We start from the raw sequence: 26,515 nt of genomic DNA, 5'->3' as shown, positions 1-26,515 counted from the left end.
GTATTATGACTTTATTTTTTTGGAGATTGCCTTTCATTACAAAGGGAAATCAAGAATGAAAGTCATTTTATGTGTAAATATTGAAATTCTGTGTAACTTAAAAACATAACAGGTTTGTATGTGTGTTTCTCCAAACTACTAAAAATAGCATATTAATTGTTATGTATGGATTTTCTTACAGTGTTTTTTTTTTCTTTCTTTTCTTTTTTTTTGTCTCTGTAGGTGGCAAATCTTCCAAAAGACTATAAGATAGGCCTCAAGTATGTCCCCGGAATGGACGTTTTGGTATGTAAACTGTAGTTTTCAGAGTTTCATTTTGGTAGCTGAAAAATGAGATGGTATCACCTTATTAAGATAGAAAATTATCTGACATTTAGAAGTTTGCAAGTTGTCTCCTAAACCTCTACTCCCAAATTTGGAACTAACCACAAATTTCTCTTTTTCCTTTAGCCTCTCCCCAAAAAGGCTTCAGTGTAAAATTATGTAAATTTTTTCTATACTTAAAAAGGTCCTATATAAGTCTCTTTTCTATTTAATTTGAGAACACAAAATATTTTATCTTAGAATTTATTAGAACCTTACAATAGATTCTTAGAACCTTATAATAAAAATATGAGGTTATGATTATAAATACTCCTTTGTTACTGCAACCAAGAAATTTTAATGATTTTTCATTGGGAAGAAATATTTGAAGAATTCATATATGAAGAAATATTTCAAGCATAGGAAATGTAATGCCCATGTATCCATCACATAGCTTGTCAAACCTTGCACTGTGCAATATTTGCTTCAAATATGTTTTTTAATAATGAGGCATTCTACATATACTAAGTCCCCTGTATTCCCTTTTCCTATCTCCATTAGTTCCCACTTTGTCTCTTAGGGACAATTGTCTCTTATGAACAAGTATTCTGAACTGGAATATTTTATTCCAAGGCATGTTTTTAAGACTTGGCGTGAGGTAAGCCTCCCCTGGAGTTGTGTCGAGCACAATAGAACACAGTAGCCCTTGTGCTCTTATAGTTTTATTACTGCAAACTCTGCATCCATACATAATATATTGGGTTTTTTTGCATGTTTTCATATTTATGTTAATGCCATTATACTGCATGTACCACTATGCAGGTTGCTTATGATTGCAACATGCCTTTGAGATATAATGTGTTGCTCCATATTGATTCATTCTAACTAACATATTGTGTTGAGTTAATTTGAAACCATTTGGGGTACTCTACTCTGCAAGTAGACATCTTTCCTTAAATTACCAAATACTATACACCCACCTTGTGCAAATTGTCTGAGGCTTTGATTCAATCAAAATCATTACCAGTTTAAGTGTGTTAAGTACATCACTAAGGGCTTGTGCTTAAAACGTGTTTCAAAGACTATAAGGTTATCATTACAAGAGAAGGTCAAAGGCACATTTCTTTTCCTTAGTAAACCTTTTAGCATGAACTGTCTAATGTTCCTTAGAACACCTTTGAACATGTACCTTCATGCGGAACCAGTTATCCTTGAGCCTAGGTCAAAGCCTATTGGATTAGGGGGAGTTCTCTAGAGATAGGAATGTAAAACCACAGCATCCCAAAAGTTAATTAATGTCATCATTCAGTCACTCAGGCAGCAAGTATTTGTTTAGGAAAAACTATGGAAACAGCATTTCACCAGACACTTTAAGAAACAAATACATGTCAATTTAGTCTTATGTTAAAAAAACTGGGGAGAAATTACCTGGCCTTTTTCACAATGAATTCACATATTTGTCTCCTTGGATGGTTACGGAAAAAACCTGTGAGGGCAGCAGGATAGCTAAGGTGACTCCTCTTTTACAAATGACACACTGTGGTTTGCAACCCAGAAGTATTTTGCCCAGGGTTGCACAACTAGAGAGTGACCCATCTTAAAAAGAATCCTGGGGTCACGTGACTTACCCCTGGGTTACAGAATGCGGTTATCTAAATAATTACACCGGTGAGGGAAAGTGTTCTAAGTGAAGCACCTACGTGGTAAAGACACACCCTGCTCTGGGCTGGAGAAGCACTCTGGGCCTCTGATTGCCGAACTCACTCAAAGACATCAGGCGGCTCTTTGAAAAGCAAGGTTACACTGAAAATAACGGGAATAGATTATTGTGTACGGTATAATCATCGATTACTCTCAATCACACATTTTGGTACTGGCTGGTGATAGCGAGAGCCAAACTTGTAAAAATAAAGCCAGCTCTTTGCCACATGTTTTCTTTCTGTTTCTGTAATTGAGAAAAGTCCACTATTATTTGATCTTGGCACTCCATCCTGGCATAGCTGGGGAGTAACTCTGTTTTTGGCTACCACAGTTGGCAAGGAAAACAAGCCCACACATAGGGCTGTGCGCAGAAACCGGTCTTAAGCGTTCTTTTTACCTTCCTTTTAAAACCGGAGTTGCTGCCAAGATCAGAGGAGTTTCCCAGTGGACAGGCCCCTGATTATTTGTCTGTGGTCAGAGTCCCAGCTGCCTTATCTTTTGTGTTTAAACAATAAAGGGTGGAGTGGGAATCAAAATGGGCACCAAAAACTTCTCTGGGGCCAAAGCAATAAAATTCTGCCTGCAGCACCGGGCAGAAGAAAGCGCTAGAATAGAATACACATTATTATTATTATTATTATTATTATTATTATTATTATTTGCTTTTGTTTTAAAAATCAGATAAATACACCTGAGAAGGAGAGCTTGCTTTTCTAAGGGCCTTCCTAGAAAATTGCCTAGTAGGTTCTCTCTCACAAATAGCAGGGTGTGGTCAACAGTTTGATATTTAGGATAGTTACCTATTCTATTTTAAACTTCCTAAAGCTGTAATACTGCCAGGCTTAAGATGTCCTTTAAGTTCCTAACCTTAAAAGTCTTAAACATTTCCCAGCCTTTCCATTTACTAGTAATGTTACTATAGAAAGGACAAATATTAAGTCGCTGAATCTGTGCCACACATCTTCGGTCATTTTCATGTTTATAAAATGATATAGACTGTGAGTTGCTTATGGTATTTAAGTTAAAAACTCTTTATCTGTTTTCAATAAAAGTAAATTATGTATTCATCAGTTTTCTTTTAACTTTTTATTTGGGGATCACTTCAAATTTACAGAAAAGTTTGCAAGACTATTACTCAAAGAACACCCATATACTCTTTAATCCAGATTCATCAACTTTTAATATTTTCCATTATTTAATTTCCTAAATGCTTGCTTTCTTTGCACACATGTGTGTTTTATTATTTTTCTAAACCTGCTGAATAAGTTGTATACATAATGTCTGTTTACCCCTACACACTTCAGTGTATACTTCCTAAAGTAAATTATTTTCTCTTACATAACAACATTGTAAGCTGTCAACTTCAATAAGTTTAGGAATAAGTAGAATATTTCAATCCACTGGCTGTATTTCAATTTTAACAACTTTTGGGGGGGGGGCATTTCTTTTTCTCCAATACAAGAAGCGATCTAGGATTATAATTTATATTTTTATATCAAGTGTGATAGGCAGAATAATGGCTCCCCACACATGTCTCCTGCTGTGAATCTAGTATTGCCTGACAAGGCAAAAAGGACTTTGCAGATATAACTAAGTTAAGGATTTTGAGATGGGGAGAGTATTCTGGATTACCGAGGCAGGCCAAATCTAATGACTTGCATCATTATAAGAGGGAGGCAGGAGTGTCAGAGCCAGAGAGAGTGATTTGAAGATATTACATTGCTGGCTTTGAAGATGGAGGAAGGGGCCATAAGCCAAGGAATGCAGACATCCTCTAAAGCTGGAAAGGGCAAGGAAAGGGGTTATCCTGTAGAGCCTTTAAAAGAAACAGCCCCATCGAACACCTTGATTTGCACCTACTAAGACCTATTTGGACTCCTGACCTCAGGGACTATAAACTAATAAATTTTTTCAAGTGCACTAAGTTTATGGAAACGAATACATCATGTCTCATTAGTCTCCTTTAAGAGCTCCTAGCTGTTTGTATTTATGAGAGTGAAAGTTTTCAGTAATACAGCCCTCCCCAGTAGTACAGTTTCTGAATGGCTATATTCAGTTTAGGCATGGCCAGCCTCTATGTGACATAAGTGATGATGCCTCAGGTTATCACATCTAGAGGCACATATTGTCCATCTCCCCTTCCTGGTGCTCGTTGTGTGATCACCTGGTGCAGGTGTTCCACTGTTTCTGTGTATTTACTCATTGGCAACTGATAAGTAATCTTTGGGGAGACACTTTCAGATGATGTCCAATTCCTCATCAAAGTTCCTCCTGTAAGTTTAGCAGCCATTGATGATTCTTACCTGAACCAGTCTTGACTATCATGTCAATTTTTAATTAAGTTAAATTAAGCAGGGTTGAACAAGTTATTGGCAATATGTAACGTTACTCTAACCATATGCCTCCCAGCCATCTTCCCTCTGCAACACCCTTCCTCAGGTATGCATGATTTCACTTCTGGACTAGTCTCCCCTTCTTCGGCTGCTTCTGGGCTCCTCCAATCTCCCTGGCCATTTCAGAATTCATCATTGAAGGTTTCCATTTTTTTTAGTCGATACTGATTAAAAAAGAAAAATTTCAAGCGATCATTTAACTCCTCCTTCATGTACTTTGAACGGCTCTTAATTGCTCTTGGGAAACAGGAAAAGGAGCTCCTTAAACAAGGCCTCCAAGAGCTGTTTGATCTGGCACCTTTCCATATCCTGCTCCGGCCCTCATCCGCACATGTTCCCCACTGCGAGGCACCTCTGCGCATGGCTTTCTCTGTACCTGGAATCTGGTCTGTCCTCTTGTGTAGGTAACTGCTGACTCTTCCAGAGTCAATCTCACTTCTTTAAGGAAGCCTTCCCTCTCCTTGATGACACCAAATCCTCCTATTAGAAAGTTTTTCCCCAGCGCGCCTCAGAGTAGTAGTTTTCCATTTATTTGTGGAATTATTTTATCAATAATTGTCCACTTGTGAACTTCATGAGGGCAGGAATTGTATGTTTGCTTTTTAATATCCTCACTGCCTAATGGGTGATAGGCACTTAATAAATATCTGCTGAAAGAAAGTGAAGACGGAAGGAAGGAGGAAAGTTCCCCAACATGTAATCACTTGTAATTTCCCTGAGGTACAAATTTGACCTGAATAGACTTCACACGATTAATATGATGAGGTGAGGTGAATGCCTATAACAACACATAATATCTGCTCTGCAATATTACTCTTGTCTTTTTTTAGGTAGGTGTTCATTTTGTAAAAGATCTTCAGTGTGAGAGTTATATTATGCAAATTTTGAGGAATCATGGTTTCCTTGAGCCTTCTATTATACTACTTATTATTGAGTCATTTCCATATTCAAGAACTTTCTCTTTGTTCCCAGTGACTGAAGGCTGAAAGCCAAATTCCTGAATCTGATGCTTGCTCAGGACTCTCCACAATCTTGCCCCACCCTAACTACCTCACCTTAAGACCCATATTCCCCAACACAAACTCACCACCCCAGCCAGATGAGTCCCTGCCTTCTAAAATTGCTGTGCTTATTCTAAACTTCAAGACTATTGAGTGCTACTTCCCTTTGCCAGGGATGCCTTTCTCCCTCCCGTCTACCCATTCAAATTCTCCCCACAGAATCATGCAGTTATCCTGGGGCTGAAAGCATCTTAATGGTCATTTCCTCCAAGGTCAGCCTAAGATCCTTCTTTCTCACCAGGCCTTCTCACCAGGCCATTCCCTACTGTTCATATCATGCTCTTTCTTCCCTGTATCATTTGGACATCATACCTACTGTGCTTTTTCTTGGTGCTGCTACATAATACTGACATGGTTTCTCTGAATTTCTATAGAATTTTTCCAGAAACTCTTCATTTTGGGAACCTGATCATATATTGCTTACCCAACTGTTTAAAATTGCATGTGTTATATATTTGCCTCAAAGTATTGTGAAAAAAATGATGAAGACACAAAAACTGGATTTTCCTTTCTCCATTTCTGCATCTCTGCCTCATTCTATTCTGTCTGACAGAATTTGTCTCCTCTGTCCCAGTCACCTGGTAGATTGTAACTTCCCCAGCGCTCCCAAATTTTCATGTTACAGTTTCAGCCCTGCAGAGACTGGTTATTAGTTCCTATCACCACTACTAGTTTGGGGGAGGGACTTTTTGATTGGCCCATCAAGCTCAGGGTCCACCATTGTCCAATCAGCTGTGGCCACAGAGCAAGTTCACTAATTGTAAGTACAGCTCCTGAGGGTTGACCCTCAGATTTGGAGTACTTACTATAGAAAGAGAAGTCAGCCAAGTAGACACGGTAATTATCTACCTCTACCTCTCATATAATAAGTATTTTTTAAATGATTAAGTATAAATGTTAGTTAAATGAATAAAATACATCAAATAGTATTTTTAAATGGCTCTTTTGTGTATTTAATCTACAGGGTCCATCTTAATAAATAAGTGATTATACTAAGGCACTGCTCAGGACACCTATCCCATTACTGTCTGAAAGAAATATAATAGAAGCCACATATGTAATCTTAAATTGTCCAGTCATTACATTAAAAAAAAGTTACAAGGGAAAGGTGTAACTATAATAATAAATTTCATGTGGTCTAAAATATCATTTTACCTTACAATCTATATAAAATTATTAATGGAATGTTTTACATTGTTTTATATTATTCAGAACCCACCTACAGCACATTCTAGTTCAGGCACTAAGTTTTCATCAGAAATATTTAGTCCATATTTAGATTTTCATGAAAATATAGGTTCACATACCTGGCTTTTCCAAACATACTTAAAAGCTTTCTAGTCACTGAATCAGGTACTGATTTTTAAATTTAAAAAACTAAAATTAAGTGAACTTAAGATTGTAGTCACACTGGCCACATATTGAGTATTGGCCCCATTTTGGCTACCACAGATTAGACAGACCCTTTTTTCAAAGACAGAGAAACTGAAGTTCTGAATAGACTTGTCTAAAATTCCAAACTGTGTCAGCAGAGTTGGGACTGGAGTTGAGCCTGTGGGTCATCCTTGCTGCCCTCCCCTCCCCTCCTCATGCTGTTCCCTCCTCACTGTGCTATTTTGTGTCTGCCTCGGGAGCCATTTATAGACCTGCTCTGGGAAACAACACATATTTATAGTGTTTGGGCTGATTACCATCTTAATCAGATTGAGGTTTCTACATCACTCTAACTCAAACAAGAAAATGCAAAGGTACAAAGCCTAAAGTGAACTCTGAAGACCCAAATTAATTGTTTAGGGAGAGGACTAAAATAAATCCTGACAAAACCCAGCTCATCCAAAAGGGAATTAAGATTTTGGAGACTCTACACTAGAAATGGGAGCACACAGTATTTTGCAAAGTACTTTTATAGGAGTGTTCTCACTTTGCCTATCCATGGGATGTTTGAGAGTGGCAGGATGGTGTCCTGTCTGCTTTCTAGCCCTAAGAATAAAAACCAGAAGGAGAGGAAAGAAGGTTGACTCATGGCAATTGACATCTGCTATTTGGTTGTGACAGTTGCTCAGAGAAAGTTTCTTTCATCAGAATGACACTGGATTCATTGGAATGAGACAGAATGAGCCATGCCATTACCCAGAGATCTCTTAATTGAGCCTAAGGACCAGTGCACCTGATCCAGATGTGCAAGCAGAGTCCTGGTAAACCTGGCAGAAAAAATAGTTTATGTACTTTGACTGTACTCATTGATGAAAGAACTAGCAGGTGTTCTAGTCTTGGTTTCTCATATTTCTGTTTAAGTTCTTGGTGTAACCTTGGACAAACCACATCACTGGTTTTCTCATTTATGATATTGGAACAACTGGGCCACATGGTCTTTAGTATTCCTTCTGGATTTAAACTATTGTGCTTCTAATGGCATGGCTCTAGATCCGATGGATTGCTCAATTAGGGGGTAAATGCTGGAAGCATGAGAGGAAAGAAAGGGAATGCTTTGTGCCCTGGGCACTCATACCTCTAATTCTGGCAAGACTGAGGTTTGACACATATTAAAGAAAAGGAGACAAAAGCACTCAAACTGGACGGTAATGCTGGTAATTCGATTAGTTGGATTAGAAGACTGGGTGAACACCACTGTTTCTCAGAAGCCTCACAGCGTGTGAGCCAGGGCTTTTCTCCCTCAGAATCTCTAATGGGGATTTTACCTCAACTCCTTTGTGGAGGAGTCTCACCGTGTAGACACCTACCTTAGACCCACTAAGGAGGCACACAGATATCTGTAGGAACAGCTACCAAATCAGAAGTGGTGCCAGGGGCATCCACAAAGAAGTGTTATCGAGCAGGTCCTTGAATAATGTCATTTCATTTTATGCTGTTTTGTTACTAAAAATATTGATGAGATGCCATAGCAACTTAACTCTTATTAAATATAAATAGGTAAATCAATTAGCCTGTCATAAAATTGGCTTCATTATATGCCATTTTGCTTAAAGTTGTAGACCCTATGGACAAAGTTGAGGACTTACTGTTAGCACGTCTTGCCCACTTTCAGCTCCTATTTCCATAGAGCTGTGGTGACTCTGCATCTGAGCCTGGTGCTTAGTGTCATAAAGTGTCAGATTCTTTCAACTAATAAACCAGGACAGTTTCTTGGAAGAAGCAGGAAGGTGGGAAGGAGAAAGCATGCCCAAATCAGCAAGTTCCCACGATGTTTTCAAAGCACACACTGTATTTCAACTAGTTCTGAGACTGCAGAAGTGTTCTATCACATGTCTTATGAAATTCATATAATATCTATTTTAAATTTATGTGTATTTTTAGAATGTGCATGGATATTTTCTTTTTTATAAATATATTTTTATCGATTTCAGAGAGGAAGAGAGAGGGAGAGAGAGACAGAAACATCAATGAGAGAGAATCATTGATTGGCTGTTTCCTGCATGCCCCTACTGGGGATCGAGCCAACAACTCAGGAATGTGCTCTTGGCCAGAATTGAACCTGGGAACCTTTAGTCCACAGGCAGACACTCTATCCACTGAGCCAAACCAGACAGGGCTGCATCGATATTTTCTTTGTTGGTTTTAGGAAGCAGTCATATTCCTAGTTATGTTTAGAATGCCTTTATTTATAGTAGTTTTTATATCTTTAAAAAATACCATTTTGTTAAATCATTAATTTGGTGCTCATGGTACTTTAAAAATCCCTTAGGAAGCTCACCCTGGACCAGTACCTCAGTTGTTGGAGTGTGGTCCCGAAACACCAAGTTCGCAGTTCCATCCCCAGTCAGGGCGCATACAAGAATCAACCAATGAATGTATCAATAAGCAGAACAATAGCCCAGCCGGCCTGGCTCAGTAATTGAGTGTCAACCTCTGAACCAGGAGGTCACCGTTAGATTTCCAGTCAGCGCGCATGCCCGGGTTGTAGGCTCGATCCCTAGTGTGGGTCATGCAGGAGACAGCCAATCAATAATTCTCTATCTCAGTGGTCGGCAAACCATGGCTCGGGAGCCACATGCGGCTCTTTTGCCCCTTCAGTGTGGCTCTTCCACAAAATACCACGGCCTGGGCGAGTCTATTTTGAAGAAGTGGCATTAGAAGAAGTTTAAGTTTAAAAAATTTGGCTCTCAAAAGAAATTTCAATCGTTGTACTGTTGATATTTAGCTCTGTTGACTAATGAGTTTGCCGACCACTGCTCTATCTCATCATTGATGTTTCTAGCTCTCCCTCTCTCTTCCTCTCTGAAATCAATAAAATATATATATATATATTTTGAGTGGAACAATAAATTGATGTTTCTCTCTTTCTCCTCCTTTCTCCCCACTCCCCTCCAAATAAATAAATATGCATTTTTTAATTCCTTAGGAAATTCACAGTTTTTAACCAAATCTTCAGTGGTAGGGGCATGCTAGCAGTTCAAAGATATTGATTCAGTAAGCATTCTAGAATGATACATGTCATATATATATATATATATATATATATATATATATATATATAATATGTTATTTTAGTAGTCCTAGCTAGAACTGCTATAATTAACCCAGAAAATGTAAGACAGAAGCCACGAAGAAAGAAGGTAAGAAATTGAGACTATGGAGTTAGGGAAAATCCAGACATGTTTTCCCTTTCAAAGCAAAGATTATATTTCTTTTTGTATGTATATGGCTGAATAAAACTCAGTTATATGTACTTCAGGGATTTGAAGGGTAGTCTTTACATCACTGCTATGACATCCTACATGGCTTTATCAACTTTCCTAAGCCTTCACATTCTTCTACTTGTGAAAGAATGGTATTTATATCATACATTCTTCTAATGAATGCTGTGAGTTCATATTTATAAAGAACTATTTACATTTAAAATTGCCTCTGAAATATAAGAGTTACCATGATGTCTGTGATTAAGGCAAAGAAAAAATTACATCTGTGAACTTCACAACCTTTAATCACCCATTTCTTAATCATAATCTTGAAAGAGTTGAAAAATAGAAAGACCTATTTCCTCACAAATGAAATATTCAGTTGGTCATGTTTTGTTCTCTTTGCAAATCATTAACTATATTTAATTAAAAAGAAAATACGAAACTGCTTGACATTCTAGTAAAAACTGGTTACCTCTCCTGCAGGCAGACAGGTCAAAACTGGCTGATATTTAATATTATTTATTTGTCTCAGTTTTAGTTTTAATAAATCCAAGAATCTTGAAAAGCTAAAATGTAACTATTTAAACAAATCAAGGGAAAGATACAACTTTTACAACCTTTATTAGACAACCTTTTCCAATGAAATTGTGGCAAGAATTAATAATGAATGAAATACAATTGCAAAACTTTTAGAAATATATTTTTCAGCAGTATAGTCCAGAAGTTCATATCTTATCAGCTAGCAACGAATTGTTCATTACTTTAAAAGGACGGATACTGGGGTAGGAGTAGGTAGTGGGCGTTTCATGATTGAACTGCAAAAAATTACAGCTTTAGAATTGAACATTTTACTGGAAAAAGTTGATTGTTTGGACTGTTGATTAGGTATGTGAAAAATGGGAAGTGTAGTTATAGATAAATGAGAACTTGAATACAGAATGTAAACATGGAGTTCAGATGAAAAGAGAGATAAACAGAAGTGTCAGTAAGCACTGGCATTCCCCAGTGTAAAAATAAGATTCATAGATACAAAATATTTTTTACTTTAACCACAAAAACAAAACAAAAAAGACCACAGTAACAAAAGGAGGCCCTTAGATCAATTCAAAACAAGGGAACTTAATTTTGGTTCCTACATGTCAGAAGATCCAAGAGAAGGATAGGCAGAGTGTATTCAGACAGTAGAGCAAAGGAGTTTAAGATATTAATATGTGGATTTTGCTTGCCAAAAAAAAAAAAAAATTGCACAATTACAATGGAGTGAACTAATTGGTAAAGGCTGTTCTGCCATGTAAATACTATTCAAACTATACTCATAGTATGTGCTGTATTCCATATGTTAGGAATTCCAACCCTTGCTGATAGGGCTGACTATATTAAGGTAGTTGTCACTGCCTACATGGAGAGAAACTTGGAGAGCAGTTCAGCCCCAAAGGAAAGACTAACAGCTTGGAAAGTGACTTGTAAATGGTGCAAATATGAACTTGCAGATGCTTGAGATAAGCATAAGCATTGATTCAACAAAACAAAGAATCCATTCTGAACATTCTTGGAAACACATAGTCTTTAAGAACTTGGTTGATGAGTTGAATGAAACGGCCTAATTGAATTAATGCACACTGGTGGTTTGTTTATTCTACTTAAATGAAGCCAGAGACAATGATCCTAAGTTTTTATTTGTTTGTTTGTTTTGTGACAGGGGTAAGAAAGGAAAGGAGGTTGTAATCTAGCCCTAAAGCAGGCAGAACAAGGCATAGATCTGGGAGACTTTAAAATGGTAGAGCTGACAGGATTTGGAAACTGATTGCGATTAAGCTGAGATGTGATGTAGAAGAGGAAGAGTAGAGTCAGGACATGTTAAATGTGAGATTTTTTTTATTATTATTGATTTTATTGGGGTGACGCTGGTTAACAAAATCATATAGGTTTCAGGTGCACAACTCCACAACACATCTTCTGTACACTGAATTGTGTGTTCACCACCCCAGTCAAGTCTCTGTCCATCACCATTTATACCCCCTATACCCTACTCCACCTCCCCCAAATCCCCACCCCTGCAATAACCGCACTGTTATCCAAATTCATGAGCTTTTTCTCATTTTTTCTTTTTCTAATTCAATTCCTCCATCCCCCTGACCCCCCAACTTTCAACCCCCAAACTTTTAAATGACATTTAATGCTTCCAGGAATTGGAGCTTAACTATCTATAGATAAACCAGTTTCTTTTTTGTCTGCATTATATTAATTGAAATTGTTCTGTTAAATAAGTCTAAAATGGCCCCAATATCTAATTTAGAATAAATAAATTACTTGACTTTCCTCCACAGAGATACTTTGCTGGTAAATAGAAAAATAAAGGTTAGTGGTTTGATTCATTTTACATGGCTTCAGTTACTCTATATCATTCCAATACAATAGGTTCTAGAAGATATAGTAAATTATTTAGGATCTTAATAAGCCAAGTCAGTTTTAGCTATCTCCAATCATTGCCTTATTTGCCTCACTGTAATATTTTAGCAGAATTAAAAAAAGAATTCAGAGCCTCTACTTACAGAAAATGTAATCTTAAAATATGTGAAATACCTGAACTTATGATCAATTACTAATTTTAAATAACACCACATCAATTTAAGAACTATAAAAATCCATTCTAATATACTGAGAAGTTTTTCCTAATAATCTAAACCTCTAATGATCCCCAGCCATTTACAGCAACTATACCATGTAGCCCAGATCCCGTCTGCTGCTTGATTCTGCATACATAGCCAGCCAGCTGAGATTGGTTTTTATAGATGAACACTTGTGGTCTATATGATGATAGAGAATGCTGACTTTTGATCCCCAAATAAGCAAAATGTTGACCCCAAAAAGAGAATCCTATTCTTCTTGTTGGTACACCTGTATTACTCAGAAAATTAAATTAAATTATTATGCAAAAGAAGTCATATTCAATTATTACATTTTTAATTTTGTGATAATTTTTTGTGGAAATTTGTTTCCTACTGTATAAACATACCTGAATAATAGCCTTGATTTTTGCCTCTTGACATGCAGAGTCTAAAATATTAACTATCTAGCCCTTTGCAGAAGGTGTGGCCCCCTGATCCATTTTTTCTCTTTCATTTATTTTTTTAGTCATTCATGCATCAAATCAGCAAATAGTTTCTGAGCAACTCCCATATGCCAGACACTGTTCTACCCCTTGAGACACAGTTGGGAACAAGATTTGATAAAAATCCTGCCCTCATGAAACTTATATTCAAATTATATACATTATCACCTCACTACTGCCCTGTTCCATTATTCCCATTCCATATATAGGCAAATTGAGGTTCAGAAAATTTGTGTAGCTTACCTGGAGTCTCTCGGCTGAATTGAACCCAGTTATGCCTGACTCCAAGGCTTGAGCCTTTGACCAGTGGGTTGGCTGGCCTCACGGGTGGGGCTCCATGCTTGGTGTAATGTTCTTCTGTCACCATCTTAAAATTCTTAATCATTTTTTAGACAAGTTTTTGAATAATAAATAAATTTTCATTTTGCCCTTGGCCCTCAAAACTATGTAGTTGGCCCTTCCACTAAGGCAAAAGTGCTTCTCTCTCAGTTCACATTTCTACCAAACTGTTTTTCTTTTCTAAAAAAGGAACTCATCTATGAAGGAGGCTTGAAATCTATCACTCTAGGAAAATCAGCTCTTATTAGTCTACTAGAGGCCCAGTGCACAAATTCTTAAATAGGGGCGTCCCCTCAGCCCAGCTTGCACCCTCTCGCAATCCAAGACCCCTCAAGGGATGTCCAACTGCCGGTTTAGGCCCGATCCTTGGGATCGGGCCTAAACCGGCAGTTGGACATCCCTCTTGCAATCTGGGACTGCTGGCTCCTAAACGCTGGCCTGCCTGCCTTCCTCATCATCCTGAACCACTCGCCTGCCTGCCTCATTGCCTCTAACCACTCACCTGCCTGCCTGATCGCCCCTAACCGCCTCTGCCTCGGCCCCCGCCGCCGCAGCTTTGTCCAGAATGACGTCTGATAGGTCGTTCAGCTGTCCTGTCTAATTAGCATATTATGTTTTTATTATTATAGGTTGTTTTATCTTCCAGCTCACCAAAAGACTAGAAGTTCCTTAAGGACTAGGACTCTCTCATACAATAGTGTTTTGTTAAGTCCCGCTGTACCTAAAGCTCTTTTAAGAACACATTGACTACAGAATAAATATTTTTCAGTGGGGCTTCATGCTTGGTGTAATGTTAATTCCATTACTATCTGAATTTTGTCAAGGGTAAGAGTTGGCTCTGTCTCATTTTAATTCCATGAAAGAGAAAAATGTTTACCATCAACACTTTCCTCTAATCTATATACATTTGTAAATTTTGAAATAGATTTTAGATCTAAATTAAATAGAACACAAGAACTGACCTGTTCTAATATAAGGAAATCTTTTATCTGGCAGTCAATGACTGCAGCATTTATGTCTTTGAAGGATACTCCTAGTTGACTGTATTTAAACGGATGCTTTATCTTCCTCTCTTTCAATTTCTTGCAGCCAAGTCATTGCTGGATAAGTGAAATGGTGGAGCAATTGTCAGTCAGCTTGACTGATCTTCTGGACAAGTTTTCAAATATTTCTGAAGGCTTGAGTAATTATTCTATCATAGACAAACTTGTGAAAATAGTAGATGACCTTGTGGAGTGCATGGAAGGACAGCCATTGGAGGTAACCTTACATTCACTGGGATTGGTTTCTACTACTCTTCTCTAAAGCCTATATTGATGGGGGGGAGGGGGGCACGGGCGGCATCTTTGCTTGTGTGATTCTTAATGTATAAATTTGTAATTTAAAAATATTTTGAAACATGAGTACAGATATACATGTTTGTAGTTATACTGCAGTGTTGAAATGTACATTAAAACTTAAAAGTTGTCATTTAATGTAAAAGTTGATTTACACTACAGTGTAAGACCAGCCCTAATTTTATCTTTATTTCATAGGTGAATGAAATTATCGTAACTTTTCTATTAGGTTACAAATGTTCATTTACCTTTAAATGGGAAATTGTCTGTAATGAACACTTAAACTTGACCTCTTATCCATAGTGATCATGTCATTTCAAAGAAGTACATTTTAGTATCTCCAAGTCATTTTCTGACTAGTTGTTGTCAACTTCAGAATATGGGCATGTCAGTGGTTTGGGATCTAAGCATATTGAAGAGACACTAGGATTAAGTACAGTACAAGGTGTTGGAGTTCAGATCCTGACTTGGTCACTTATTAGCTCTGTGAACTTTAGTAGAGTTGACATGAGATGGTTTGTGATGAGCGCTTTAGCACTGTATCTGGCAAAATAAAGATTAATAAATATTTTTATGATGATGATATTATAACTTTGGGTCTATAATAGAATAGGATTTGGGAGACATGCTTGGGCATAGAGTTCACAAGCCCAGGTTTAGCCTACAGGCCTTTTAGAAGTTTAAACCTAAGATTTTAAATATGATTTTGTACCACAATGTTCAAATACTTCCTCCTCATCGAAATTCCAGTTACACTGTAAGGCCCAATATCAGTCCTATTTGTATTCTCCAATCTCAGAATTCTTGTCATGCTAGTAAACCTAATCACTATATTTATTCACTTCTCATTTCTGAGCCAGAATGTATTTATATATATAAAAGCATAAGTGACCGCTCAGCTGTTCTTCTGGTTGCTATGACGCATACTGACCAGTAGGGGGGCAGACACGCAATGCAGGAGCTGCCCCCTGGTGGTCAGTGTGCTCCCACAGTGGGAGTGCTGCTCAGCTGACCGATGGGCACCAGATGCCGGGCTCACAGCTGGCAAGCACAGCTGCGGGGGCATGAGCCTCTCCCGCAGACACTCCCCCTGCATTTCCCTCCCTCATCTGGACTGGATCAGGATCAGGATCGGCATTGGGACTGACTGGGCGCAAGACCGCAGCCTCTTGTCGGTCATGGGTGCGCTGGTATCACCCTAGGTCGGGCACGCAGAGACCGCAGTGGAGTGGCAGCGAGCCTACTGAGCAACAGCAATGGCAGGCGCAGAGGGGCCAGGATGTTAGGAGTGGCATGGCACCCGCCCTGGGCTCAGGCTCCTCCCTGGCCGCCTGCCACTTTGCGCACTACTGCATCCCTCGGGGGATGTCGGACTGCCGGTTTCAGCCCAATCCCTTAGGCCACGCTGAGGGATCCCACCAGTGCACAAATCCATGCACCAGCCTCTATTCCCATATAATAAAAGGCTAATATGCAAATTGTCCCCTCAACTGGTAGTTTGACCAGGGGGTGGGGCTGGCTGGCCAACTGCCTGTGGCCCCTCCCCCCAACTAGCCCCGCCCCCAGTTGGGCCCCCCCCAACCCAATCGGGGGGAGGGCTGGACAGCCAACCTCCTGCATCCCCTTCTCCCTGCTGGCCTGGCCTGATTTGCCCCAATCGGGGCAGGCCAGCAGGACCCTACCCGTGCAAGTATTCGTGCACTGGGCCTCTAGTCTTATATGACATCTTAGAGTTAACATCTCTTTTTACATCATATTAGTATCATGTGCTGATGGCATTGATAAAAAGTAGAGTATATCAGACAAGGTGTCATAAAGGAAATAATACATGCAGTGGAGCTTGAAAGATGAGTTAGGTGTTCAGTAAATGGTGATGTCAGGAAGAACATTCCAAATACCAAAGAATGTGCCTTTAATGATCATGACGCTTTGGCTGGAACCCAGGAGATTCGTACCAGGTGGTATTTCTCAGTTGTTTTGGAGATTGAGTAAACATATATAAAGCATTTAGAGAGGTACATAGTAAGTGCTACATAAGTGTTAACTTGTATTATTGCCTGGTTTTCTTTATAGATAACTAGTAGCCCATTTGCAGGAAGAATCCTGCAAGCGGCCGCTGTGCCTGCACCCACGCGCCGCTGCCACCCGCCCCGCCCCCGCTCCGCCCCGCTCCGCCCCTCCAGAGCTTTCCCTCTGGCAGCCTCCTTGCTTTCCGCTTTTCCTCCCTCTTCCTTCTAAGTTGTCTTCAGTCTTCACTCCTCCCTCCCTCAGCGTATGCAAATTAACCGCCATCTTTGTTGGGTAATTTGCATACTCGCCCTGATTGGCTGGTGGGCATGGCTTTGGCTGGTGGGCGTGGCTTGGGCGTAGCGAAGGTGTGGTCAATTTGCATATTACTATTTTATTAGGAAGGATCATGCATTTCTGAATTCCTAAAATATAGCTTTGATTTGCTTTTAGCAGGACTTTAGAACTTACTCATATTCTTTATTCTTTTGTGACTTCTTTCACTGAGCATCATGCTTAAAAGATTTACACACTTTGATGTATATAGCTGTGGTTACATTTTTACTGCTTATATAATATCCCATTGATTGAACATACCACTATTGATTAAACCACTCTTCTGTTGATTGATGTACATATTTATAGACACTGCTGGTAAGAACTTTCCTGTATGTTTCATGGTACAGAAATGCAAAAGCTTCACTAGAGGCCTTACCTAGGAGTGGAATTTCTGGGTCACAGGATTGGCACATGTCCAACTTTATCAGCTAGTATCAAACATGCCAATTTACATCATTCCATCAATGTGTAAGAGTCCCTTAGCTTCATCCATGTCCTTGCCAATATTTAGCATCAACTGTGTTATAGAGGTCTGTTATTTTTTTAGTAAGGAATAATGATTTTCATGCCTTAAATTTATGCCTTTAACTGAAGGAATAATGATTTTAATGAGCATCTTAAAAGAGCAATATCTCTCATTTGTTGTTAGGATTGTTTTATTGTTATGATGTTGAATTCACCTGCCCACCCTATTCCTTTTATCTGGAGTTGAGCCTCAGACTAAACTGGACAGGATCACTATTGTGCTGTACCTATGTGAATTATGTATATTAACAGAATTGTCTAAGAGAGTTCATTTTCCTTGAATCATTGAAGGACATAGTCTTTTACTTTGCCATCAGTTAAAATCTGTAGACTCTTTGAAAAATATAATCCTGTTTTTGTCTTCTTCTAGAATGTAAAAAAGTCATCTAACAGCCTAGAACCCAAGATGTTTACTCCTGAAGAATTCTTTAGAATTTTTAATAGATCCATCAATGCCTTCAAGGACTTGGAGATGGTGTCATCTAAAACTAGCGAATGTGTGTTTTCTTCAACATTAAGTCCTAACAATGGTAAGGCATATAAGAATTTCTAATTTAACTATAAAAACAAGCTTGATTCTCGTATGTGTAGGTAAGAATCTACCTCGGAATCAAATATATGTGTAGTTAGAGAAAGATGTATGTGTGTTTTGTCTAATATTAAAGCAAATGTCAAGCATAAAAGAAATGGTTATAGATTTGTTTTTCAAGCCAAAACAACTAATGATCGGCACATTAAAGAATTATGTGTGAGTAAACAATGAATGAGATCGTCACTCATATTTTTCTTACCTGCTATTTGCCAGTAATTTACAATTCTGTTATTCTTCACCTCCCATCTTCTTATGTCCCCTTCTCAAATCTTTTCTAAAGGATCTAACTCTGAGGCATGAATTCTGGTCTTCACTAGTTACTCTGTCTTGAGACTCTTTCTCCCCCACCCCCTTCCCTGGGGTTCCTATAATACAAAATCTTAATTACAGTGCTTTTCTTTTAAATGGCCAATTATGAACAATTTGTAATTTTACATTTATCGGCCTGTATAGGCAATGAATTTTTGTTCTATAAGGTGACTGGTGAATTTCTTAATAAAAATAGAACAGCAAGACCCAGGATGAAATAAATAGGATATGAATCATCGAGATTTGTAAATCTGAAAAATACTCTGGTATTGCACTCGACCTTTTGGGGACTCTGTAATTTATGTAAATCACCGTGCAACACTGACCCATTATTGCTTTCTATTTAGATTCCAGAGTCAGTGTCACAAAACCATTTATGTTACCCCCTGTTGCAGCCAACTCCCTTAGGAATGACAGCAGTAGCAGTAATAGTAAGTACATATATCTGATTTAATGCATGCATGGCTCCAATTAGCACCTCTGGGAGTATTGCATGGGCTTTAAAGGAAATTCTGCAATTATTGCTGTGAATACTGTTCCATTACTGTTCTTCCTATTATGGTCTTCCTGAGAATTAAGGATTAGGCTTGTAGAATTGGGTTTCCCTACAGTTTGAGATGACAATGAGAGAATTGAGCCAATAACTTTTTTGCTAAGATTATTTTAAATAAGGCATGAAATTACTTTTATAAATATGATTTAAGCTTTTTTCATTGTTGACATAAAATATATTCCGTGTAGAATTTGCCTGAGTTTTACAACAGAAAGTACAAATGCTAGTTGTGTGGAATTCCAAGGATATTTTCAGTTTTGTATATATCACTATTTACTATTGTGTGTTTGGAAATTTGATGATTTTGTTATTTCACTATAAAATTATATATTAGAAGAGAATATGCTTTCCCCCCTGCAATTCCTGTCCTCTTTGACCAAGAGCTTAGTTTCCTGGAAGTCTAATATCCTCTTTTTAAATCTAGCCAAAGATTATTAGATTTACTAAATATTTTGACCCTCAAGTCTCATGTAAGAGGAAAAACATCATCCTGTGATCTTAGCTAAGAAAGTCATTCCTTAAAATTTATTAATAGCACTGTCATATGTGTAGGGACATAGAAGACCTATCTGTAAAAAGAAGTAATCTATTAATTACAAATCCACAATAGCAATTCTACATTTCATAAATTTTTAAAAAGACCCTCTAATATCCAGTTTGTTTTGGAATTTTTGCCACCAAAACCTGACCTAAGTTGAGATGAGGCTATTTATAGTCTTTGTTCTTCTTAAAGTGACTATGCATTTCACTGTAGAAATATTAATGTGTTTGGTTGCAGGTTGCTATCCAGACCTCTCTGAGGAAATCATATAATACACAATATATGCAGGACAGAACCTTCTAAAACCTAAAATTCTGAATTACAGGATACTTCAGATCTGGAAAGTTTTGTAAAGGGATTGTATGTGTGTTAGTCAATTAAGGCCTTTCCTACTAATTATGGATTTTATTCATCTTTTCAAAGAAGCAACTTTTGGCATCTTAAATTATATTTTATATTTCATTGATTTCTAATCCTTATTATTTCCTTAATTCTGCTATGGGTTTAATTTGCTCCACTTGTTCTAGCTTCTTAACGTCTCAAGGTGGAAAAATTAGATCGCTGATGTTAAAATCATTCTTTTCTAATAGAAGCGCCTTAAAGATATAAATGTCTTTGTAAGCAGCTTTAGCTGCACCCCACACATGTTGATATGCTGTGTTTCCACTGTCATTTCTTTAACAATATTTTAATTTCTCCTTGTGATTTCCTCTTTGATTCACGTGTTGTTTGAAGTCTAAAAATGGGTTTTCTCTAGATGTCTTATTGTTACCGGTTTCTAAATTAATTCTATTATTGTTGGAGAACATACATTGTAATATTTTGAAATTTGACTTATTTTATGTCTGTTATTCAGATATGATGTGTAGCATTCTCAGATTTAATCAGAGTGGTTGATTCAGATTCAGATTAGTGTTATTCAGATTTTTTATATCATATTTTTAATCTAACTTTTTTATCATTTACTGAGAGAGGGAAATTAAAAAATCTTTCCTTTCATTGTAGATTTGACTTTTTTTTTTAAAAAAAGCATTATCTCTGGTAGACAGGATTTGGTTGGGCCTTGCTATTGTATCTAGTTTTTCTGACTTTTAATTAGAGTTTTTTTCATTAATTTATATTTGATACAATTATTGGTATGGTTGGATATGGGTTTACCATTTTGTTATTTGTTTCCTGTTTGCCCTGTTTATTGATCCGCTGTCCTTCCTTTCCAGCTCTCTTTTAGGTTAAAGCGTGTATGTATATATGTTCATTGTATTTTAATTAGTCTGTTCTGAGTAGCATTATAAAATCTCTAACTTCCTTCTTCATCCCACTGAGACATCCTGTGTCCATTCTATACATACTACCTGCCTTTTAAATCACTTAGTAGCCAGAAAATCTCTCCATTCTTGCTCTCAGAACTCCATTGTATCTGAGTGACTGTTAGGGTCTCTGATAAAGTCATAGTTTCCCAGGCATCATTCAGTGTATCAGCAGGCTCTGTGAAGTCTCTCCCTGTGCATGTGCAGCCTATTATTTGACCGATGACTTAAGCAGACTCTCCTGGAGATTTCTGGCACTCCTCTGCTCAGCTCCTTTCCTGCAACTCACCCTGCTCCACAAACTCCAGCCACATCAGCAACCCTGAACTTCAGTCTGAGTCCCTGTCTCAGTGAGAATTCTGAGTCCTACTTGGGTCCTGTCTTCCATGTCTCGGTCTAAAGGTGCCTCCCGGCCAGAAAATCAGGACCATTTGGGGTTTCATTGTGTGTGATTTTGATCTTTCTTGTGTGGCCTGTTGGCTAATGTCTGAAACAGTTGCCTGAGATAATTTTTCTAGTATAGTAATTCTTTAGCTTGGGAAGGCTAATCTGCTACCATCATGGTTGGAAGCAAAAGTCTTTCTACTTACTTTAAAAGACAAACAATGCAAAACACCCATTCAGTCCTATGCTTCTGAGTTTGAAGGTGCTTTTTAAATTGCAAAAGGAATGGCCAGTCTTTTTGTTTATTTGTTTTGCTTTCTTTTTTCTTCCTTTTTGTAAAAAGTATGGGTCTTACATAATAAGCAGCTTTTGGCTAGGTGATGTCACTCACAAATGTGGCACTTAGATCCCCATGCACAAGACCAGCTCTTAGGAAGCTTGCATTCTCATAAGAAAAACAGACATAAATGAAATACTTAGAATTTTGTCATACATATAAAATACACAGTTGACCCTTGAACAACACGGATTTGAAATGTGCAGATCCACATATAGTATACATGGATTTTTTTTTCCAATAAATACTTGTACTATTTTTGATCTGCAGTTGGGAGTTCATGGATGGGAAGGTAAACTGTATTAATTGATCTATGCCATTTTACAAAGGGGACTTGAGCATCCCCAGATTTTTGTATCCACAGGGAGTCCTAGAACCCCTCCCTGTCGACCTGTCCCCCTTGGATACCAAGGATAGTTAAGTTTTGGGGGAGTTAAAAGTTATACTCGGATTTTCGACTGCATGGGGGTTGGTTCCCCTAATCCCTGCATTCAAGGGCCAACTTTATATTATAATATATATAATAATAGACATATGCAACTGTTTTAATCATAGCATAAAGGAGGGAAGACTGTTTTGGAAACAGGCTCAGGGAAATATGAAGAAAGCTCGCTAGTTTTCAGGGATAACAACCAAAATGTGACCGTGTTAAGCAGAGGACTGGGCCATATGAAGGAGTAGTCCAGAGATGTGCGTGTCCTCTCTGTAGCTTGTAAAGGCGATCCAAGTTATCCAAAGGAGTTGTATTTTCAAAGTCATAGTAACATCTTTGTACCAGGCTAAAAGGATATCTAAAAATGTTTGAGATCCTTGCAGACAGTATTTAAGTGATGTAGAGAGATATCCTTACTTTGACATTAACGTATACATCTTCAAGAAATATAGTCTTAAGTCAGACTGCCTTGGGGTTGTATCCCAGCCCCTGCCTAGCTGTGTGACCTTGAGCAAGGTACTTAATCCCTCTGGACTCCCCAGTCAAATGGAGCATAATGCATCCTTCATAGGGTTTCTGTGAATTTCAAATGTTAGCACACATATACTTGGAGCCATGGCTGACGTGTAGTATGTGTTCATCATTAATTATCAGAACAACTGGATGCACTGAGGCTGTGGGTCAGTAATTGGGTGAGCTTTGGGTCTGAACCAAGGAGCAGCACTGAGTAGCATGTTTGCTAAGCACCAAGAGATCCCTGTTCACAGGCGTGGTACTTACAGACTCACTCTAAAAAGGAGCTCCACAAATTTGAAGCATAGTTTTTGTGTTCTGTATTTGTACAGATGTTGGGTATTATTAGTCAAACCAAACAAGTCAGTTCCCACGAATTTTGGACAGTGGAAAGTTTTTGTAATACTGAGATACAGTTAATATGTTAACAACCCAAGAATTTGGGATTACTCAAATCCTATCCAGATGAGCTCCCTGGCTCCATAAGGTTTCTTGGAGCAACCTTTACTTGAAAGCAAAGCTTTGTTACTGGCTTGGGCTTTGGCCCCAAACACCCTTATGTAGGCCTTGAGGCGCCTGATTCAAACCTTATTGATCCTTGGAAAGCACCAGGAGCAAGTGTTGGGAGTCAGGCCCTAGAAGTGCAAGCAAGCCTTTTCTGATAACATTTTTTTTCTCTCCCTGCAAGAGATATGGCAGTGTCATTAGACAGAACCAAAGGCTTGGATATTAAGCTGCTTGAATTAACAAAAGCAATAACAAAATTGAGGAAACCTTGACCTCTAGACCTATGGGAGGTGAAGTTCAGTTCCCATGGTCCCATTCCCTCTCAGTCTTCACCAGGCTGCTGCTGGAGGGATAGGCAGTTTTCGGGGCTTTGCTTGGGGCCAGAGTCCTGGGGTGGGATTTGCCAAGTGGTTAAAAAGCCACAGAACCCAGAGAGAGAAGTAAGATGTCCTTGTTAGGTTTCCTTGTTGGGGCTTTGTTTGGAACACCTCCTTTAGGGGCTTGTCCTTCTACCTGAGAAAGATTTTAAGTGGGGAATCCCAGAAGACCTCACTCTCTAGTAAGTTCCTTATGCTTTTTGGCTAGTGGGTGTGGTCTCTGCTCTGGTCTGAATGGTGCAGTTCAAGATTTGGCCTTTGGATAAAACAGGGCAAACAGGGCATTTGGCTGCCTTGATTCCAGGGCATGTGGCTGCCCAAACGTAGCTCATGGGATTCTACATAGCACCATCCTAGCTCATTGGTTTTCCATGGGGGCTGGGGGGCAAAAGTCAACAGCTTCCTTTAGACATTGGTCAGGGCTTCTCAAGGAGGTGACCTGGTCAAATTTATCAAAATTACACTCCAGCAATCCCAGTATCAAGTGTGGGTCACAGCAGGTTGACTACTAAGGAAAATTCAAACACGTTACTGGAGTACACACACAAAGAGTGTAATCATTTGTAGACAGTAAAATAAAATTCCTAAAATGGTAGGAATTGCATGTAAAATTCTGAACCCATTTTCTTTTAGGAAACACTTTTATAAAAATGGTGGTGAAATCCCAAATTAGTGCCCATAACCCTTAAAGTAGCTATTATTGTAACAATAGTAACACTTTGAATCCCATTTTTTAACTCAGACTTATTTTGGTGAGAGAATTCACGTTGAGCTCCAATTTAAGATGCCTAAACTGTATTTCCCATGGGGATTGTAGGATGTGGGCTGGACCAGAAAAACTGCTAATCAAGTCTTAAGGAAGCGATTCATTGTTTTGTGAATGGAAGACCCCACTTCCCTACCCAGTCCCACTGTCCCTTACACTGCATACCCACCACCACTCACTGCCCCCCAATATGCGCGCGCACGCACATCCTATTACCGGAGCCTCTTTGGAAACAAGGATCATAAATTTGGCAAATTTTCTACTTTCACTTTCTAAATGATGGGAAAATAGGCAATTCCTGTTCTCACTGGAGTAGTTAAGATTTGTTTCTTGCCTCTCAGGTTAAATTTATGAGTTTATTTTTTCCTAAATGTTGCTACATCTACAGTGATTGAGTTCTTTTGTATTATGTTCTATATTTAGGTACTTTATATGTTAAATAGGTGAGTGTAGGCTGACAGTAACTCAGATAACATGGTAAAATACCGTAGCGAAAGCAGTTGCTTTATCTTGGATTAGTTTACATTTTGATCAATCATTGAAACTGTACACTTTCCAAACGTATTGCATCTTTAAAAGAAAACTGAGATTTTTAACTTCCAAAATGGCACGTGTCGGTGTTTCCAAACAACAAAGCTGTTCCCTGTCAAGAAACTGAGAAAATTCTGTCAAAATGCTAAGCTTTGTGTTGGGAGGTAGAGACCCTTGTGGGAGAAGTGTTTTGTGTAAATTATGAATCATCCTGCTTCTATTGGAAGAGCAAAGCAGGAACAAGGAAGGTGTTCCATGCTAATATAGGTCTTTTCTCTCACTAAGTTATTATTTAGAGTAAGCAATGGGAGACACTGGTGCTTTCAGCCATTTGTTAATATTCAATAGTCTCAGGCTTTTCAAAATAAAAAGTCTGAGAAATCAAGCCTTAGCGGCTAGAGGTGGGGGACACCCGGCCCAAGGGCCATATAAGGCCTGCAAAATCATTTGGTCTGGCCCTGCCAAGGCATTAGGGATGAGTTAATTAAAGGTTTGACCAAATATAGCAGGCTGATTTTTAAGTTAATAAATTTATATGGCCTGTGAATCATGTTATAAATATTCAAATGGCCCTTGGCAGGAAAAGGGTTCCCCACCCCTGCTTTAGCCCATAGCACAGTGCCAATTACTTCCAGGCATTCCGTAACTGTGTGTTGAAGATGCAATGAGGAGACACCATGATTCTAAGCATAAGGTACCGAAAAGTATTCTAACACAATGCATGCAGAATGACAGTGCTTGCAGACCTTGATCTGGATTACAAAATGTCATCTTCACAAAATTGCTTGGGTAGATATCAAGAATGAGAAAGTGAAAGATATTAGAAGATAAAGCCACAGAAGATGGATTTGCTTGGTAGTATAAATCACCCTCCCACCCCCAAACCCAGGAATACATCCCGTCTGCATTCCCTATGCATCAACATTAACCACGTCAAATTTCCTTTTGTCTGTGGGTTTTTTCTCTTTTTCAATATATTTACCTTTTGGAGACTACATGGATTTATATTGCCATTCCCAAACAATACTCAGCAGAAAAATCAGTGGTTTAAATATTTTAAACAGAGATAGGTCAAGAGCGTGTTACAGAAACAGATGGGAGCTACCAGAGCGATAGAGCAGAACCTCCAGCATGGATATGCTGTGCTCACCGCTGTACTATTTAAATTACAGGGAAGGCCTTGAATTCCATTGGCGACTCCAAGCTGCAATGGGCAGCCATGACATTACCAGCATTCTTCTCTCTTTTAATTGGCTTTGGTTTTGGAGCCTTATACTGGAAGGTAAGTGTTGTTTTTATTTTCCTTGATCAGAAACTTTCTGAACTTTATATATTTATTTGTTCTTACTATATTTACATAAATGATTAACAAACAAACTGCCCTTTTCTGAGAAAGGATCTCACCAAGAAAATGATAAAATAAGTGAAGTTCAACCTTAACTTAGTTACAACAAAATTAAAATCTTAGAAAGGTTTCTTCGCATTACCTATTATGCTTAGGAGACCACTCCTCTGGCCGAGAATGCAGACTGAAGAAATGCAACTGGTTTTAATAGCTTTAACTAAATATAAAATGGAAGGAGAATATGCTGAAAATCTTATAAAGCC

General features: G+C 38.4%; 1 protein-coding gene across 2 annotated transcripts in view; it reads left to right on the top strand.

Annotated features, from left to right (window-relative positions):
• KITLG (KIT ligand) overlaps positions 1-26,515 on the top strand; it is a 90,086-nt gene that overhangs the window by 48,918 nt on the left and 14,653 nt on the right. The window contains exons 3-7 of one of the 2 annotated variants that reach the window (XM_079775193.1): positions 223-285; positions 14,639-14,809; positions 18,128-18,287; positions 19,006-19,089; positions 26,080-26,189. In XM_079775193.1, coding sequence (XP_079631319.1) covers positions 223-285; positions 14,639-14,809; positions 18,128-18,287; positions 19,006-19,089; positions 26,080-26,189 — 588 coding nt within the window. The remainder of the gene's footprint in view (positions 1-222; positions 286-14,638; positions 14,810-18,127; positions 18,288-19,005; positions 19,090-26,079; positions 26,190-26,515) is intronic. The other variant, XM_079775194.1, reaches the window with a different exon arrangement.

Source organism: Cnephaeus nilssonii (genome assembly GCF_951640355.1).
Source record: "Cnephaeus nilssonii genome assembly, chromosome: 6".
Taxonomy (NCBI): Eukaryota; Metazoa; Chordata; class Mammalia; order Chiroptera; family Vespertilionidae; genus Cnephaeus; species Cnephaeus nilssonii.
The sequence above is the reverse complement of the archived record's forward strand: the minus strand, read 5'-3'. Positions and strand labels throughout refer to the sequence as shown.